We start from the raw sequence: 18846 nt of genomic DNA, 5'->3' as shown, positions 1-18846 counted from the left end.
GTAGCCCCTCACTTGGGATAGTAGCATAAATTAGTTCCTTATATTCAGCCCAAAGATTCATGAATCCAGAATAAAAGTTTTGGCCTTTGGAATATTCAGATATGTCCAATTCAAGTTGAAAACGCCTCCCAGAGTTTTCTCGATTGTAAATCTTTTTTAGATAACCCCACATATCTTTAGCATTGGAATAAGGCCACAAATTGAGTACAATATTAGAATCTATTGAGCTTAAAATCCAACTAATTATCTTGGCATCATTAGACTCCCATTTAGCTATGCTAGCATTTTCAGTCCCAACTTTTGATTTTGGGATTGAACCATCTATGTGTCCCCACAATTCTTTCCCTATAACAAACATACGGAATTGAAACTCCCAAGAAAAATAATTCTTCCCATTCAATTTAATGGACAAGATTTTTGACTTTTCTGACATCCTAAAAAACTTCAAAAGAGACTCAAACAAAAGAGAAAAGATGAATGAGAACCTGAGATGTGCTGACTGCAACTCAAACCAAGATTGTCACCAAAATGCTGCAACTCCTTGGAAAAAAAGACACCATAGTTTTTAACAAAAATGTGATGTATCTTACCAAAATAAACTTAGAACGTATTTTGTATCAAGCCTGGCTCTGATACAATGACAAGACAAAGAGAACAAAGAGAATTTCTGGAGAAAACTTGTCTACCTTTCCCTTCAGGAGACTTCCTTTATATAATAATATTTACTATTCTATACAAGGAATGCTTACAATAATCATATCCCGAGATTTTGGGTATCCACAAATAATATTCCTAACTACAAGCAATCTATAAATCATCTAAATTGGAATGGAATCCCTAATTATAAGCTATCTTACAACTCATCAAATCATTTATCAAATCATCTAATTTTGGTATGCAGATCACCTCCTTTGATAGAGAGAACAAGGGGAAACTTTGAAGAGGAAATTTTTAGGCTTAAGATGGCTAGGGAAAAACATTTACAAAGTTATGGTGTAAGCCTAAGAATTCTTACCATGAACAAACCACGATACCTCCTAGGCAACCAATCTAAAAAATGGGAATCCTCTCCTGAATAGTGGGGTGCCTCTTAGTAACGTTATGCCTTTTCTGTCAGTTACTTATTCCCTCGAGTTGTGAAGGGTTTTAGGTTTTGCCTTGTTGTGTTGTAGTCTATTCACTCAGTTTGTGAGAGGCTTTCGGCTTATCCTCTTGGACTATGAGAAGTTGGTGGTTATTTTGTTAATTCCTCATTTTTGAGTCTTATTGTTTTTTCCTCATTTTGGTAATAAAGTTATCCTCACCTATTTTGATCTCAATCAAAACTAATACCTGGTAATAAATCTGATTTGAGAGCACGTCTGATGAGCAATGGAGGTTGAGGATATAAACGTAGAGTCTCAACAACAATTAGTCTTGTATACCTGAAAGCATTGAATATAACAAATTGTTATACTAATGAGGAAGCATAATCTTAAGTATAGCTTCTCAAAGTTCACACCATAATTAGGTTAAAGATGACAAGAAAAATGAACAGATCTAAATTGGTGTATTAAATCCAAATTCAAATTATAGCAACAAGATAACTAAAAGACTCAAGAATTTATCATTAGCTAATATTCCAAGTGATGTAAAAGATTTAACTAAATAATGTTGATATATTTATGAAGTTAAAATGTAGAACAACAATAAATTCTTTAAAATTCCTTCTTCCTTCCATAAAAATGTTGCCATAAATTGAATTCCTATAGGTAAATATAAAAGAAAGTATCAAAGTCTTGAAATATGAAAAGAAAGTGAGATGTTATCTTTATCAATCGAAAAGTTGCTAAAAAATCCTTTTCCTAGTTGAAACTCACACCCACTTTGCCCCTATGAGGACTTAAACCCTCAACCTTCTACTTCGGAAGGTGAGGAAGTACCACTAAGCCACAACCCTTGGTTTTTAAACGCATATATTCAATATATGCAATTTAGTAAAAACTGATAATCTCAACCAATGGACATTAAGCTTAGCATGCAAGTGTTATAATTGTTCTAAATGTTTATAGAAATATCAATCTATTTATATGTCCAAAATTACATTATAAGCTGGTCATGTCTATTATAGAAAAGACATAATAAGGTGATTGTTATCGGCTTGAAAACAGTAGGCTCACGTGGGATGTGCATTTTTGGCTTTCCTTTCAAGATTGGGAGTTGGATGATGTTTCTGGTTTGTTGGAGCTTCTGTATAGACAGGAGGTGGATGGTTGACACACTGGTTTGAGTGCCTTCTCCACAGGGTGAGGTTTGAGGCCTGTTTCTTATTTTGCTGTCTTTTTGACTTTCATGGTTCTAATTTCCTTTAGAAGACGGTTTGGCGCTCCAAAGCTCCTCTCAGAGTGGCCTTCTTTGTCTGGATTGCTGTTTGGGGTAAGATTTTGAACGTAGATAATCTGAGAAAGAAAAGATAGATTACTGTTAATTGGTGTTGTTTATGCAAGAGGAATGACGAGTCTGTGGATCACACTTCTATTCCATTGTGCTGTGGCCTACGACTGCTGGAGCCTTATTTTTGGACTGTTTGGCGTCCAATGGGTTATGCCTCGGTCTTCGAGAGATTTGATTAACGCTTAGAGAGATTGCAGTGTGGGGGGCCACGCTAGTGATTTTTGGAGGGCGGTTCCCCTTTGTGTTTGGTGGTGCTTAAGAGAAGTAAATAAATAGAGAACTTTTTACTAAGTAACCGAGCCTCTTGAAGCCTAGTTAGCTTAATATCACGGGCTTAGAGTTTCGGCACCACTCTAGTCAAACCCGTGCGGCACCAAGGTGTTGCTTCTACTCATGCAAACACTTAGTGAACCTAACTACCGTGCACACCTTAGCCAACACACTCCCCTCGTGTACTTACTAGTGTTGTAGTGGCCCCGCTCTCACCTCACTTGGCTTACACACACACACACACTAATGCACTTAAGTTGGCAAGGGAAGAACACTTCCATTACTTCAAAGAATGCTTTGTACAAGGCTAACACTCAAACTCTTTACAAGGCTCTCAAGACTCACTCTAGGACTTGATGGCTACAAAGTGAAGTCCTACTCCTATTTATAGGCATCCCCATCCGTAATGGATAGCTGTGATGCATTCTAACCGATGGTGGAGATCGATTCTGTAGAATCTTCTCCCACCTTCTTCACACTTCCATATATATCTTCAAGTATTATTCTACACAACTCTAGAACCCTCCATACAACTCTAGACTACTTCGGAGAATCCTAGAAACTCCTATGCCATGCAGTTGCCATGTAGCGTCCTACTCAGCGTGCGTCGCTTGCGTGGCGTAACCTCCAAGGCGGGGCGTGACATCCTACCCCACCCATTTCCGTGACGCCCTTGTCCCGGTTTCTTCAGCACTTGCGCATATGTCCTTGGCCCAAATGCGCGCACATCCTTCGGGAAGTGTGAGTTTCTCACGAGCTCCATCGTGTTGACTTCCACCTCTTAACTCTCCTTCCTACCCACGAGTGGCACCATGCATGTGGCTTTGCCTTTCTTACCTCCAAGTATCATCAACGCCCTAAGGCATAGTATTAGTGCGGCGCTGTTCCGGTCCATGATCTCCAGCCCCAGCACCATGTCATGGTTGTCCATCTGCACAGCCTGGAAGTCGGGCTTGCCCTTCCACCCTTGCATGCATAGCTCCACCTCCTTGCACACTCTGCTCACACGTGCTTCCTCAGAGTTGACGGCCTTGATCTAGCCCTCCGTCTTGCGCGTCTCCAGGCCAAGTCTTTGCGCCTCCTTCGGGGTAATGACGTTGTGTGTGGCACCCGTGTCCACCAATGCTTGCACGGCTTTGCCACCAACCTGCGCATCCACATAGCGCACCCCAGCTACCTTCTTCGCCTTGCCCTTCTTCTTGGTGTCATGCGCCATGCTACTCAGCATCTTCGTCGCTGCCTGCATCGTCCATCTTGCTATTGCCCTTGCCCTTATCCTTTACAAGGGTGCTCATTGTCTTCTTGTTGGGTAGAGTCACAATATGTGCGGCTCATCGCACAAGTAGTACTTCCACTCCCACTTGCCTTTGTCGTGGCGCTCACCCTTGCCACAAGCCTTGGACCTCCCTCCATGGTCCTTGCCCTTGTCACGGCATGGGCGTCTCTCCTCGTTGTTGTGCTTATCATCGCTGGTCTTGGGTGAGTTCCCTTTCTTGGAGCGTCGGTCTCCCCTACATCACATCAATAGGTTCGCCCTTCTTTGGAATGAGAGCTATAAACGATGTATTCAAAGATTTCTCAAATCTCCCTGAGTATGAAAAACATTACAAGTTCCCATCACCTCGCCCCTGACCACATCCCAACTCTCCAACAGAAATCTCATAGTAAACCCATTCGGACCCGGACCTTTATCCCCATTATAGTTCCTCAACGCCTTCAAAACTTCCTCCTCAACAGAAATCTCAAAGTAAAGGGTCCTTTTGGCTACTAGAATCAGTCATAGTACCAAAATAAGGCTGGTCCAGACGTCAAAGCAAGAGGAAAGATTAAAAAACAAGGCCGAAAAAATCGGCGCTTTCCTCCAAATATGTTGCCGAACAAACACCGGCAGCCCACAAAGAAAAAAAACACAAGGACCCTTAGGTCATAAAAAGCCTAATGGAATTCTCCTAAAAAAGGAGTAAAAAACAGAGGGTTACCCGAGGGGTCCGGTGCAAGGGCTGGGAGGAGATGGAGGTGCGCCGGAGGTGAGGGAAAATGGAGAGAGGGAGAGAGACGGTGGCGGCGTTGGGGAGGAAGATGGGCAGGCAAAGGTTTTTGTTTTGATCTGATACCAAAGGCTTAGTCAAACCGAGAGACAAGAGCTATATTTATATATAAGAATAGGGTACAAAGAAAGGAAACCAAATCAAAGAAAAACAAAGAAATATGCCAAAATCTACATGATCCCATGATTATGGGGATCTTATCTACGTGATCCCTTGATAATAGGGATCTTACATAAAACAACTAATAAAACGCTGAAAACAGCTAATAAAAATAATAATAAAAATAATATAGATAGTTTAATACATACAAAGCAAGAACTTTGATATATTATACTTAGAGAAGACAAGTTGTACTACATGTTAGTTTAGTTTAGTTAGGTGGACAATATGTGCTAACCGAAGATGAACTATGCGTAGTTCTTGACTTGTATGTGCGTTTGTCCTCTTGACGGTTCCATTGTGAGCGTAAGCCACACGAATCATTGCCGTGCATTTCATAGTTTTTCCCATGATAAACGCAATTAGCCATAATTATGAGGGGATGGTGAAGTCAATTCCCTAGCCATCTCTCTATTCACTTAATTTTAATCACTTTCGATTGTCATTGTAGTAGTCAATTTCAATTCCGTAGTTAACAAACAACAATCAACCAATCGATCTCGAATTAAACCGGAATTAATCTTATAAATTTAACAGCCATAAACTTCGAAATCTCCGTGGTTCGACACCCTTTACATAGCCGTATCCTACAAGGACTAGTGCTATTGCGAATGGTTTTTAATTTAAAAGAATACCACGTTTTGGAATACATCAGGGTATGTGAACTCATTTGGATTCAGACCTTGATGAGTGATTTCGGTGTTATGGATGATGGTCCTATGAGACTTTATTGTGACAATAAAGCGGCCATTAGCATTGCACATAACGAGGTTCAACATGATAGAACGAAGCATATTGAGATTGACAGGAATTTCATCAAGGAGATGTTGAATCATGGAGTGATCTGTATGCCTTTCGTGAAGTCAGAAGAACAACTAGCTGATGTTTTCACTAAGAGTTTTGAGTTCGAATTCATTTCATTCTATTGTAGGCAAGTTGGGCATGAGAAATATCTATGCACCAACTTGAGGAGGAGTGTTGGAATATGTGGTAATATTCTTGTAATAAGCATAATCAGTGGGATTGACAAGAATATTTAGTAAGCATAATCAGCGGGATTGACAAGAATATTTAGTAAGCATGATCAGTGGGATTGCCCAGAATATTTAGCGAGTATAATCATTGGGATTTGACCACAATTTTTGTAATTCAAATCCCACAATTATTGTAATTACAATTCCCGAAGAATATAAATATATGGGTGTAGAGATGTCAGAATTAACTTTCTACAACCCTTTCTTACATTCTACTTTGTCTTCTTCTCTCTTTCTCTTATCTTTCCTCTCTACACCCTATAATTCAACTCATTTAAAGACTCAGTTACAGCTTATTTTGCATTAATAGAACATTCATCGTGAGTCCATGACGATATTAGTGCCATTACTTTAAAAAGAGCATGAGTATCAACATATTTCAATGTTGCCACAAATATAATATGCAGAAGAGGATATGAATATACTTATATCTACTACAAGTGAAAGAGTTCATAGAAGTAGTTTCTGTGACGTACTCTAATTTTTTAAGTGATTCAACAGTTGTTCTCCCCTGATCAAGCACCAAATCAACCTCTGCTTGAGCTTTCCTCATCTTGGAGGGATACTGCACCATTTTAATTCATCATACATTAATTTAATAACACACTCGTAAATAACTTACGGTTTGACTGACATTAGGGTTCTAGATAGAGCAAAATGGTGAAACATGATTCATTTAACCCACCCAAAATAGTTGGTTTGTTGAGTAAGACTTCATCAATGGAAAATAAGCAAACATTTTGGGCAAAGGTTTTGTTGCATACACACCATCAATGGAGAATAAGTAAACATAGAAAATTTCCGCAGACAGTTCTTTATATTGAAATTAGTATTACCGAATCGAAAAGTTGGTCTTGAGGTACATACTTGTGCGAGTAGGAAAGTAGCCCAGGTAAGAACAGCAGCTGTTGTTTCATGGCCAGCAATAAGCATCGTCATCAGGTCATCCCGCAGCTGTTAAACAAAACTACAGAAGATTATGAATTATAGAGGTAAATATGATTTTGACTGCAATTGTAGTCCCAAAACAGTTCTCAAATGTTTAAAGACTGATTGTTGGCTGAAGACAGATCCAAGTACCTGCTATATTGCCAATTTTATTTTGGGGAGTCATTTGTTCGGTTGGAACTGGAAATATTTCAGAAGCTCAACATAAATGGCAAAGGAGTTTAAGAAACAACAAAACAGTTAAATAAATAAATAAACAATAATAAACTAAAATCTGATGTGTATGAATAGGCCCAATCTTCTGTTAAGATTTTGAGGTATGTGTTGGCAAATTCCTATACAAGACCGCGTTGTCGCTGAATAAAATGCTTATTAATTTATATGTCTACAATTGAAGATGATGAACATGAATCGACAATGAATATTATATGAAGAAATTCATTGAGCTCAATGACATGACTAGGAAAGGGTAAAAGGGCCTTATTGGACATGGGAATCTAGGTCGATTAACTTATTAGATAGATAGTCATCCACGGCCTAACGTTTGAGCATTAAAAAGAATTTAAGCCAAAATAATCAAGAATTTCAAGAACAGGGAACTTCAATCGATTGAACCAGGTATGTAGCAAACTCTAGTCAGAATTTTTGAAAGAAAGAACAGTAGAGAACTACCGAAACTACTGAAGCTCGATCAATCAAACTCATTAATTGGAGTCTTGTGAAAGGATTCAATCAATTGAGCTTGTAGCTTGATGAATCGATCATCGGCAGGCCACTTTTAAAATATTAGGAATTTCAAAAAATTAATTGAGAAAAAATTTCTATTTTATTTGGGACTCCGGTATTGGCTATAAATACATGGTTATAAACTTATAGTCACTCTAGAGTATATGAGCCTTGAGAAAAATATAGAGAGAGCTTAGAGCTTCGATATTCAATCTAGGTTCCAGAAGAAATACAGAAGAAAAAAAAGAAAAGGAGAGAATTGTGTAAAGGCTTGAATGAGATGAATCACTCATTCATAACTCTAGTATTTATAGATAAAAAGAGCACATACTCATATTACAAGAAAGGAAATTAAATTAAATCAAATCATTACATATTCTATGACTAGACATGCGTATATTAAGTCGAACTCCATGATTCGTGGATATCAAATCTCTGCTAACATGGTAAGTAATTCCATAAATCGTGGCTATCACATCTGCGAACACTCCCCCTCAAGTTGGGAACATGAATTGCCATAGCAAAACGATCAACAGAAGCAACACCTAATGGATGAGTCAGGCAACTCTCTCTGACAACACATAGGAGTATGCATCCTCAAAAGTAGGGAATGAAGATAAGCCCAATAAATGAACACGAGTATACTCAAACTCATCGTTCAACTTGGTAAGAAACTGAAACACTCGATTCTTCTCTACAATCACTGCATATAAAACTGCATCATCTGAATCCTTCCAAGAGTGGAGGGAATCATAATATAACATCTCCCTTGGCAATGTAACCTGAAACATTCAAGTCACCTTGAGAAATCCTGGTGATATCTCGCCCCAATTGGAAAATCCGTAAATTATTTTGTCTCTGAGAATAAGTGCGTTGAACCGAATCCGAATCCGAATCCCAAATATAGCCAACGGCTATGTTTGGCTGCATCGAATTGACTAGCAAAGACATAACCATAGCGTTATCTACAAACCACTGTGGATATTATGGATATGCCTTCTCTGACTGAGCTGAACGAGTAACATAGCCAATCTTGCCTTTGCCACTGATGAACATCTTGGCACACTATGCCCAAATCAAATAGTTGGAGCCATCCAACTTCACTGTGGTGATTTGAAGTCCTGGATTTTCTAATGAATTGGTGGGAAAAATGGCATCACCACCTATAGAACTTGAGCCAAGAGAATTAACAGTCGAGGACCCTAAATCTGCTATAATTTGTCACATAAACAACTCCAAAAACACTATAAATTCTGTTAATAAATCAAAAGGTCTCCTCAGACCATAAACAATAACAATGTCTCCTTAAACCATTTCTGAAAAGTCCAAATACAGAATTTTTCAAGGAGCGCAACCTGCTTACATATAGCCAGGCACCCACCTCAATATCTAGAACATCAATGTAGACTCGAAAATTTTTACCCAAGCCCTTCTAGGTGTTGGAGACTAACCATTCCAATTTACCCAACCCTAGAAGAGTAAAAACGAAATTGTAAAACTTAAAAATACCTATTATCAAAAGGGGAACGGCGACACAGAAAATCATGTGTAGGCAATGTTACATGATGTTGCAAACAGCCTAAGGTGGTTGTCGCACAAGAAGAAAGGCTACTGGAAGGTGTGGAAAGGTGCTGGCTCTGACACCAAGGAGAAATATAGAAGAAATATAAAAAGAAGAAAAATGAGAGAATTGTGTAAAGGCTTTTTAAAGAAAAATGAGAGAATTGTGTAAATCGTGGCTGTCATATATTTAATTCTTACTTATCAACCAAAAAAAAAAAAAACCCAACTTGGGACAATTCTCCAATAATCGCATACACCACTTCTCACACGACATCCTCTCCAAGCATGAATCAAATCCTTAGTAGAATGGCATTACCCAACGCATGTCAAACAAACCAAGTATAAGATTCCAAAAATCGTACGCCATAGGGCAATGCATGAGAATATGATCAATTGACTAACCATCTTGTTTGCAAAGGCAACACAATTAACAAAATAGTTACCTCTCTTCCTCAAATTGTCAATCATCAGGATCTTTCCACATACAGCAGACCATACAAAGAATGCCACCCTGGTTGGAGCCATAGAACGCTAAATGGTCTTCCACGAAAAGTCAAGGCTATCAAAGTTAGATAGACATAGAAACAAGGATCGAACTTCGAAATAACCATGGGAAGAGGGGATCCATGTCAAATCGTCACTACCTCTGCTAACTGCCTCCTGCCGATAACAATAAATCCAGAAAAACACATACCTCATCCATCTCCCAATCCTGAAAGGAACACCGAAAGTGCACGTCCCACGTAATCCCACTACTATCAAGCCGATAATAGTCAGCTACGTAAGCATGTCTATCAACTGCAATATTGTATAATATGGGAAATGTACGAGATAATGGCTGGTCACCACACCAAAGATCCTCCCAAAAATGAACACATCTGTCATTACGAACTTTGAATCTGATATGAGAAGAGAAGACATTCCATCCCTTCCGAATGGATTTCCACACCCCGACTCCTCCCACAAGAGAAACCGGATGGGTAGACCAACAGCCACTCTCTTCTCCAAACCAAGCCTTCGCCAAGGGCAATGTCTTTCCCTCCTGTATCTCCACAACCATTTGCCCAAGAGAGCTTGATTAAAGGGAACCAATCTCCTAATACCTAGACCACCCAGCTTCATGGGCTTGAAAACTTGCTCCGATCTGATAAGGTGATACTTAAACTCTTCACCCCTTCCGCCCCAAAGGAAATCCCTTTGTATTTTCTCACTCCTATCAGCATCAGAGCATGGAATTTGGAACATAGGTAAAAAAATATGTGGGAAGGCTCGATAAAGTGCTCTTTACAAGAGTAACTTTCCCCCCTTTAGACAAATATTGCTTCTTCGTGCCAACCTCTTTGCATACCTGTAACTCATAGGGTCCTAACTCCCCACTCTCCTAGAGGAAACCCCTAGGGGCAAACCCAAATAAGGAATAGGAAAAGAACTCACCCTACACCCAATGACTGCAGCTAAAGAGGAAATATCCTGAGCATCCCCTACTGGGACAAGCACGCTCTTAGCCACGTTGACCTTCAGCCCAAAAACCGCCTGAAAATAGGCCAGAATGCATCTCAAATATCGAAGTTGAGACACATTAGCATTGCAGAAAACTAGGGTGTCGTCCGTAAAAAGTAGATGAGAGATCTCCACCTGATGGGCTAGATCTCTACCCGCCCTAAAGCCCATAATAAGACTGAGATCCTCTTCCCTTCTCATTAGTCGGTTCAAGCCCTCCATAACAATTAGAAAAAGGAAAGACGACAGAGGATCTCCTTGTCTTAAACCGCGGGTACACCCAAAGAAACCAGCAGGAGACCTGTTCATAAGAACAGAGAACTTGACAGACGAAAGACATGTCTCAATCCATTTCCTCCATCTACTTCCAAAACCTATCCTTTTTAGCAAATATAGCAGGAAATTCCAGTTCACATGATCAGATGCTTTTTCAATATCAAGTTTGCATAAGACTCCGGGAACACCACTTCACAGTCTAGAATCCACACATCCGCCTGCAATAAGAATTGAATCTAGTATTTGCCGCCCTCCGACAAAAGCATTCTGGGAATCCGAAATAATCCCATCCATGACATCCCTCATACTGAGAGCAAGAACCTTAGCCATGAGTTTGTAAATACAACCCACTAAGCTAATTGGTCTAAAATCTTTAATGTCAGAAGCGCCACCCTTCTTAGGGATAAGGCAATGAATGAGGCATTTAGCGACTTCTCAAATACGCCAGTAGAATGAAACGCCTGAAATGTACCCATCACCTTGTTTCTCACTACCAGCCCAGCTTTTTATCAGAAACCGCATAGTAAACCCATCAGGCCCGGAGGTTTATCCCCATTACAACTTGATAAAGCCTTTAAAACTTCGTCTTCAGCAAAAGAAGTCTCAAGCCCATCTCTATCCAACTCAGAAATAGCCTCAAAATGGAGACCATCAAGTTTGGGTCTCTAAGCTAACGGCTTGGTATAAAGCTTCTAATAAAAAGAAGCAATCCCATTACGCACCTCTTCTTTCCTCCATAACTCCACACCATCCACCCAAATACGTCCTATGTGATTACTCCTTCTGTGGGCACTCGCGAGTCTGTGAAAAATTGTGTTACAATCTCCCTCTTTTAGCCAGAGAGCCCGAGATTTTTGTCGCCACGAAATTTCCTCCATAGTAGTAATCTCAGCAAGAACTACCTGACATGAGGCTCTCATAGAACGAAGTGACTTCACATCCCCGCCCGCCTCTTCAAGACGATCAATCTTAGAAAAATCAGCGAGGACTCTATTCTTCCTCCATTCAAGATTCCCGGAGACATCCTTATTCCACTTCTTAAGATCGAATTGAGAGCCCTAAGCTTCTTGGTTAACGTAAAGATGGGCGAACCTATAACCATTGCTCCCTCCCAACCAAGACCAAACTTTCACTTGGAAGTCCTCCGTTCTCAACCACATATTCTTGAATCGAAACGGGGCACTTTGAGAACGCAAGCCCCCGTAATCCAAGACCAAAGGAACATGATCAGAGGTAACCCTTGCTAAAACCGCCTAAACAACGTCCGGGAATTTCTCTTCCCACTCCCCAGAAATCAAAAATTGATCTAGCCTTGATAAAGTGACTGGGTCCCTACCATTCGATCACGTATAAGCAGCACCTTCCATTGGTAAATCGATGAAAAGATACTCATCAATAAAGTCAGAAAACTAATCCATATTTGAAGACCTTCCCCCTATAGACCTCTCTAGCGGGGATCTAACTGAGTTGAAATCCCCACCTAGACACCAAGGATAAGACCACAATCCTCGAACATGGCGCAGATCCTCCTAGAAAATAGGTCGATCACTATCAACAACCGGTCCATAGACCCCAGAAAAAACCCATCTGAAATTGTCCTCTTCCATCTTAAACACACGACACAGAAAATCTCCCCATCCACACGTCCATCCTCGACAGCCATCTGCAATCCCATATAACTAAAATTCCGCCCGAAGTGGCTGTAGCATTCAAGGCCTCCCATTCCACAAACCTTCCTCCCAACAAACTTCGAACCACCCCATCAGAATTGGATGCCAACTTGGTTTCTTGCAAACTGTTCAAATTGATAAAAGAGAGAGAGAGATAGAGAGAGAGAGAGAGATCATGGCTACAGCAACTGTGTATATCATATATATCACATAACCTAATAAGCCTATGTAGACTTATATAAACGATACAAGGTTAACTAAATAACACAAGGACCTACTAACTAAATGTAATTACATAATGACCCAACATATATATATATATATATATATATATAAACATTCTAACACTTCCCCTCAAGCTGGAGAATATATATCAAATAATCCCAGCTTGAAACAAATAGTTCTTAATCAGTTATGACCCAATGCCTTGGTAAACATATCAACTAATTGATCTTCAGACTTCACGAATGGAGTAGAGATGCTCCCATGTAATATTTTTTCTCGAATGAAGTGACAATCAACTTCAATATGTTTGGTCCTCTCATGAAACACAGGATTTGATGCAATGTGAACTGCTGCTTGATTATCACAAAACAATGGAGTAAGAGCTTCAACTGTCAACCCAAGTTCTTTTAGAAAATTTTGTATCCATGTCAACTCACTAGTGGTATGAGCCATTGCCCTATACTCAGCTTCAGCACTAGACCGAGCTACCACCGTTTGCTTTTTACTTCATATAACAAGATTTCCTCCTACAAATGTGCAGTAGCCTGTAGTAGATCTCCTGTCTGAAGGAGAACCAGCCCAGTTGGCATCTGTAAAACCTTCCACCCTAAGATGACCATTTGATTTATATAGTAACCCAAAACCTGCAGCTTGCTTGAGATATCTGATAATCCGAAGAACAGCAATCCAATGTGGCATTCTAGGGGCTCCCATGAACTGACTTACAACACTAACTGCATATGAAATATCAGGTCGAGTGATAGTGAGATAAATTAATTTCCCAACAAGACGACGAAATCTGCCTGGGTCATTAAATAGATCACCCTCATCAGACACAAGTTTTATATTTAAATCCATAGGAGCATCAACCGGACGACCACCTAACATACCTGTTTCTTCTAATAAGTCCAACACATATTTTCGTTGGGATAAACTTATACCCTTCTTAGATCTAGCAACTTCAATACCCAAGAAATACCTAAGTTTACCCAAGTCTTTAGTGTGGAATCGATATTGCAGAAACAAATTCAACTTAGCAATGCCTTCAGAATCATCACCTGTGATCACAATATCATCAACACACACCACAAGAAATATAAAGCCAGCTTTAGTGCGTTGGTGAAATACCGAATGGTCGGTCTGACATCTGTTGTGACCAAATTTTAATGCCGGCTCAGAGAATTTTCCAAACCAAGCCCGTGGAGATTGTTTCAATCCATACAGGGCCTTTTTAAGGCGACAAATAGTGTGAAGATACTCCCCCTGAGTAACATACCTAGGTGGTTGCTCCATATAAACCTCTTCTGCCAAGTCACCATGCAAAAAGGCATTTTTAACATCTAATTGAAACAGAAGCCAATGCCTATTAGCAGTAAGAGAAATCAAAACATGAATAGATGAAATCTTAGCAACAAGAGCAAACGTTTCATTATAGTCAATACCATAAGTCTGGGTATAACCTTTGGCAACAAGACGTGCTTTCAAACACGCAATGGACCCATCTGGAAGATACTGCACAGTATATACCCAACGACAACCAACAGGTTTGGCACCTGGAGGTAATGGAACAAGATTCCACGTGCCATTCTGATGATCCATTTCATCTTGCATTGCTTTCCTCCAGCCCGAATCAAACAAAGCATCTTGCACAGTCTTAGGAACAAATGTAGTAGACAACTTAGAGGAAAAACATAAGAAGGATGGCGATAAAGAATTATAAGAGACATAATGAGCAATGGGATGATTAGTGACACATGAGCAAATACCTTTACGAAGTGCAATAGGCAAGGAATCAGACACAGTGGATGGTGTTGGATCCAAAGACTTTGAAGACGATGGAGGTGGCACGACAGCAGATGGCTTTGGTCTTCGAGTGTATACCTGTAACGGGGCAGGCGAAGGAGATCGAGGTTGAAGAGACAGTGAGGGAAGAGAAACCGCAGGAAGAGGGAAGAGAAACCGCAGGAATAGCCGACTCAGGAGTGATATCAAGAATTGAATCAGGATCTGAAAAATATGGGATGGACGCACAAAAGGTTACATCCACGCTAACAAAATACCGTTACATCCGCGCTAATAATGGAAAAACAACCCTAGCCCTTGCAGCGGTGACGGCAACCCAAGAAAAAAAAAAACAGCGATCTAACAACGGAGGGGAGATGGATCGCGATGATGGAACCTCTGCAACTTGCAACAGCCAAGGAAGCCTCGGCCAGCAAAACAAAAGGCTTCAGATCTGAGAATGACGGACAAGAAGCGCTGAACACAACGACAGCTTCAAACCTCCGGCTTTGAACAGAACGGCGGCCAAATCTTCAGCGAAAAACAGAATCGGCTTTGATCTTGATTTTGATTTGTAGAAGAACAACCCAGATGCAATCACAACTACAATCTTAGGTTCCCATTGTTTCATACCGCTCTGATACCATGTTCAAACTGATAAAAGAGAGAGAGAGAGAGATAGCGAGAGAGAGAGAGAGATCATGGCTACAGCAACTGTGTATATCATATATATCACATAACCTAATAAGCCTATGTAGACTTATATAAAGGATACAAGGTTAACTAAATAACACAAGGGCCTACTAACTAAATGTAATTACATAATAACCCAACATCTATACATATATATATAAAAACATTCTAACACAAACAAACAATCTGGGCTCCCACTTCCTTAAAGCAACCTTTACCACCCTCCTTTTGTCCAGATCGTTGAGACCACGAACATTCCAAGTAATGATTCGTAGCTTCATTGAGAACTAGATAAGATTATCTCCCCTCCTCCCTTCCTTATACTCCTACTTCTAGTCCTTCCCCTCTCCCTCACTGCCCCTCTTCCCTTCATAATTGATATAAGAGATAAGATTCTTAACCTCTCGTACCCCTTTCCAGGTCGCTAAAGGCCTCGTGTTCTCAACCTCATTAGTCACTGCAATCTCTCTTCCTTCCACTATTGCTTGAAGAATGGATAAAGTATGGCCATTGTTACCCTCTGAGGAGACACCCAACAGCTCACTAGTAACTCCTATATTTGTGACTTCCCAATCCTTTCCCATATCAGCAGCCATTCCAGAACAACCAGGTCGCACAACAGCTAATGGTTCCTCCACTAACAAGTTAGAATGGTCAGTCTCCAGCCAAGGAACAAGCTCATTATAGCTTACCTGTTGGATGGAAACAAGGTCATCAGTCACCTCATCTTCACTATTTCCTCCATTCACAGGCGGCTCTAGCAGTGTGTCTGAATCTGTAGCATAGTCGCCCAATCGATTGCTCAAGATTCTAACAGACTCAATCTCCTCTACTCCTGCAGGTGGCAAACAATTAAGGCCTTTCAAAGCTACACATAGGCGGAGCTCTTTGAGTATAGCCAAAGCCGAATTATTAGACAGCTGAAAATGGAGATCTCTCCCCACACAGACCGTAAACCCCTCAGGCGAGTCCTTTACTGCACAATCAGCTGGGTCAACATACCCAGAGATAACATGCTCGTAGGCAGCCTTCCCTTTCTTACTCAAACCCTGCTCAACTTCAAATGCCGAAGGCAGAATTGATAAAACACAACTTTTCTCAGTTGCCGTCTCAATATCACTCCTAAACACCCCACCAGGAGGAAATGGACTGAGTTCTACATTTCGAGTGCTAGATTTTCGGTCCTCGTTAATGGTGCTCCAATAGTTTTTTCTTGGCAGTTCGAGGGGGTTGAGACAAGGGGACCTGCTATCCCCCTTTCTTTTCCTGATTGTGATGGAGGGTTTTAGTAGAATGATGGCAAAGGCAGTGGATCTGGGTTTTTGAGAGGCTTCAGGGTGGGAAAAGAAGTCGCTAGCCAGTTGGAGATCTCACATTTGATGCTTGTTGATGATACCTTTGTTTTTTGTGACACTAATGATTACCAGATGAGATTCTTGAGATGCATTTTGAGTTCCCAAGAAGAGAAAGAAGAAAGCTTCAGCTGACGTGATCATAAGCCTTCTCAATGTCTAGTTTGCACAAGACCCCCGGAACCTACTACACAACCTAGAATCAAGACATTCGCCAGCAGTAAGAACTAAATCCAAAATCTGACGCCCCCCAACAAAAGCATTTTGAGAGTCCGAAATGATACCGTCCAACACCTTCCTCATTCTCAAAGCCATAACCTTAGCAATTAATTTGTAGATGCATCCCACCAAACTTATGGGTCTAAAGTCCTTCACATCTGTCGCTCCCCCCTTCTTAGGAATAAGAGCAATAAATGTTGTTGAATTCAGGCTCTTCTCGAAGTGACCCTGAGAATGAAAAGCATAGAAGTGTTCATCGCCTCTCCCCTAATCACCACCCAACTTTCAAGAAGGAACCTTATAAAGAACTCTTCAACGCCTTCACGACTTCTTTGTCTGAAAAGGGCCTCTCCAACCCCTTACTCTCTAATCCGGTGATCGCATCAAACTGAAGCCCTCCAAGGGAAGGACGCCAATTCGAGGTTTCAGTGAACAATTTCTGATAAAAAGAGGCAACCCCCCTACAAATATCCTCTTCCTTAGATAATAACTCACCATCCACCACAATCCTTCCAATATGATTGCCCCTTCTATGGGCATTTGCAAGTTGAAACATATCGAGGTAGACATTCACTTCATTCGAGAGAAGGTTCAATCAGATATCATTAGTCCTATTTTTGTTCCCTCTTCAGAACATTCACAAAGTCTGTTGGGCCTTCTCCTCTTCAGTCTTCCACAGTCAAGCTAGACATGGTCAACATATTTGCTCCGGCTTGAGGAGAGTGATGGAAATTATATCTTTGGGTTGACTTGGTGATTGTGGCAGATTTATTGGGTTTTTATTTAGGCGTATATTTAGGCTTTTGTTTAGGGATTTGTTTTTTTGGTTCTCTTTATATATTTGTAATTTTCCTCATATATATAATGATAGTCAGGCTCTCAAATTGAGTAAGCCAATTTTACCAAATCACTTTTAAGATCATTCAAAAAAATGTGATAAAATAATAGTTTATCGGGAATGAGTTAGTTATTGGCAAGAAATCCTTTTTCATGAAAGCATCAAGATAAGTATTGCAGATATTTACCTGACGATCATCAACATCAACACACCTCATGTCAACAAGAAAACGCAAGAGACTTGCATCCTGCAAACTTTTACAGTTTCAGTTCCAAAATTCACACAACTAGGCTTCAAATTCCATATAGCTCCTTGGTTAAATTCACCAATCTTTTCAGTTACCAAAAAATTAGATTTGGAAAATAATTTTAGTGCATGATAAATGCTAAATCACATTCACCCATCTTTTGAGTAAGCAGACAAATGAAATTTGGAAAATATTTCTAGTGCATCATAAACACCTACCTTTAGATTTATGTAGTCTCTTTGTTGCAGTTTTTCAACATCAGTTTCCTGTAAAAAAAAGATGCAATCAAAATATATATATTTTTTACATTGGTTCAGTTTATTTATAGACATGCTTGATGTAATCGTGATAAGCACAAATGGATGAGAAACTAATCTTATTTTTCATGCATTTTCGATACAAATCAATGCTTTACAAAGATTACATCCATTGATATGATATTGTAATAATTGAATTGTTTTTGTTATGAGAGATATGATAACCACGAATTATGGAATGACTTACCATATTAGTAGAGATTTGATAGCCTCAAATCATGGAGTTTGACTTTATTTACGCATATGTCTAGCCATAAAATATGTTGTGATCTGATTTAATTTCCGTTCTTGTAATATGAGCATGTACTCTTTTTATCTATAAATACTAAAGTTGTGAATGAGTGATTTATCTCAATCAAACCTATTATATATTTCTCTTCTCTTTCTTCTATATTGTGTTTCTTCTTGGTATCAGAACCAGGGTGGTCCGACTACAATGAGGGCATTGCGAGTTCTGCACCACCCATCCAAAAATAGTCTGAGGAGAAATTGTTGATGATTTGTGGTATGAGGAGACATTTTTTATTCTTCCAATATGTGAGGAAG

General features: G+C 40.0%; 1 protein-coding gene across 4 annotated transcripts in view; it reads right to left on the bottom strand.

Annotated features, from left to right (window-relative positions):
* Positions 1 to 18846, bottom strand: part of LOC132268314 (cytochrome P450 97B2, chloroplastic) — a 96073-nt gene that overhangs the window by 13520 nt on the left and 63707 nt on the right. For 3 of the 4 annotated variants that reach the window (XM_059769159.1, XM_059769162.1, XM_059769160.1), the window contains 5 exons: positions 18202 to 18249; positions 17924 to 17983; positions 6812 to 6898; positions 6421 to 6509; positions 1333 to 1424 (listed from right to left, as the gene is read on the bottom strand). In XM_059769159.1, coding sequence (XP_059625142.1) covers positions 1333 to 1424; positions 6421 to 6509; positions 6812 to 6898; positions 17924 to 17983; positions 18202 to 18249 — 376 coding nt within the window. The remainder of the gene's footprint in view (positions 1 to 1332; positions 1425 to 6420; positions 6510 to 6811; positions 6899 to 17923; positions 17984 to 18201; positions 18250 to 18846) is intronic. The other variant, XM_059769161.1, reaches the window with a different exon arrangement.

Source organism: Cornus florida, unplaced genomic scaffold (assembly GCF_030987335.1).
Source record: "Cornus florida cultivar Cherokee Brave unplaced genomic scaffold, ASM3098733v1 CherokeeBrave_3.0.0_Hap2_Chr08, whole genome shotgun sequence".
Taxonomy (NCBI): domain Eukaryota; kingdom Viridiplantae; phylum Streptophyta; class Magnoliopsida; order Cornales; family Cornaceae; genus Cornus; species Cornus florida.
This window is presented reverse-complemented; position numbering and strand designations above follow the sequence as displayed.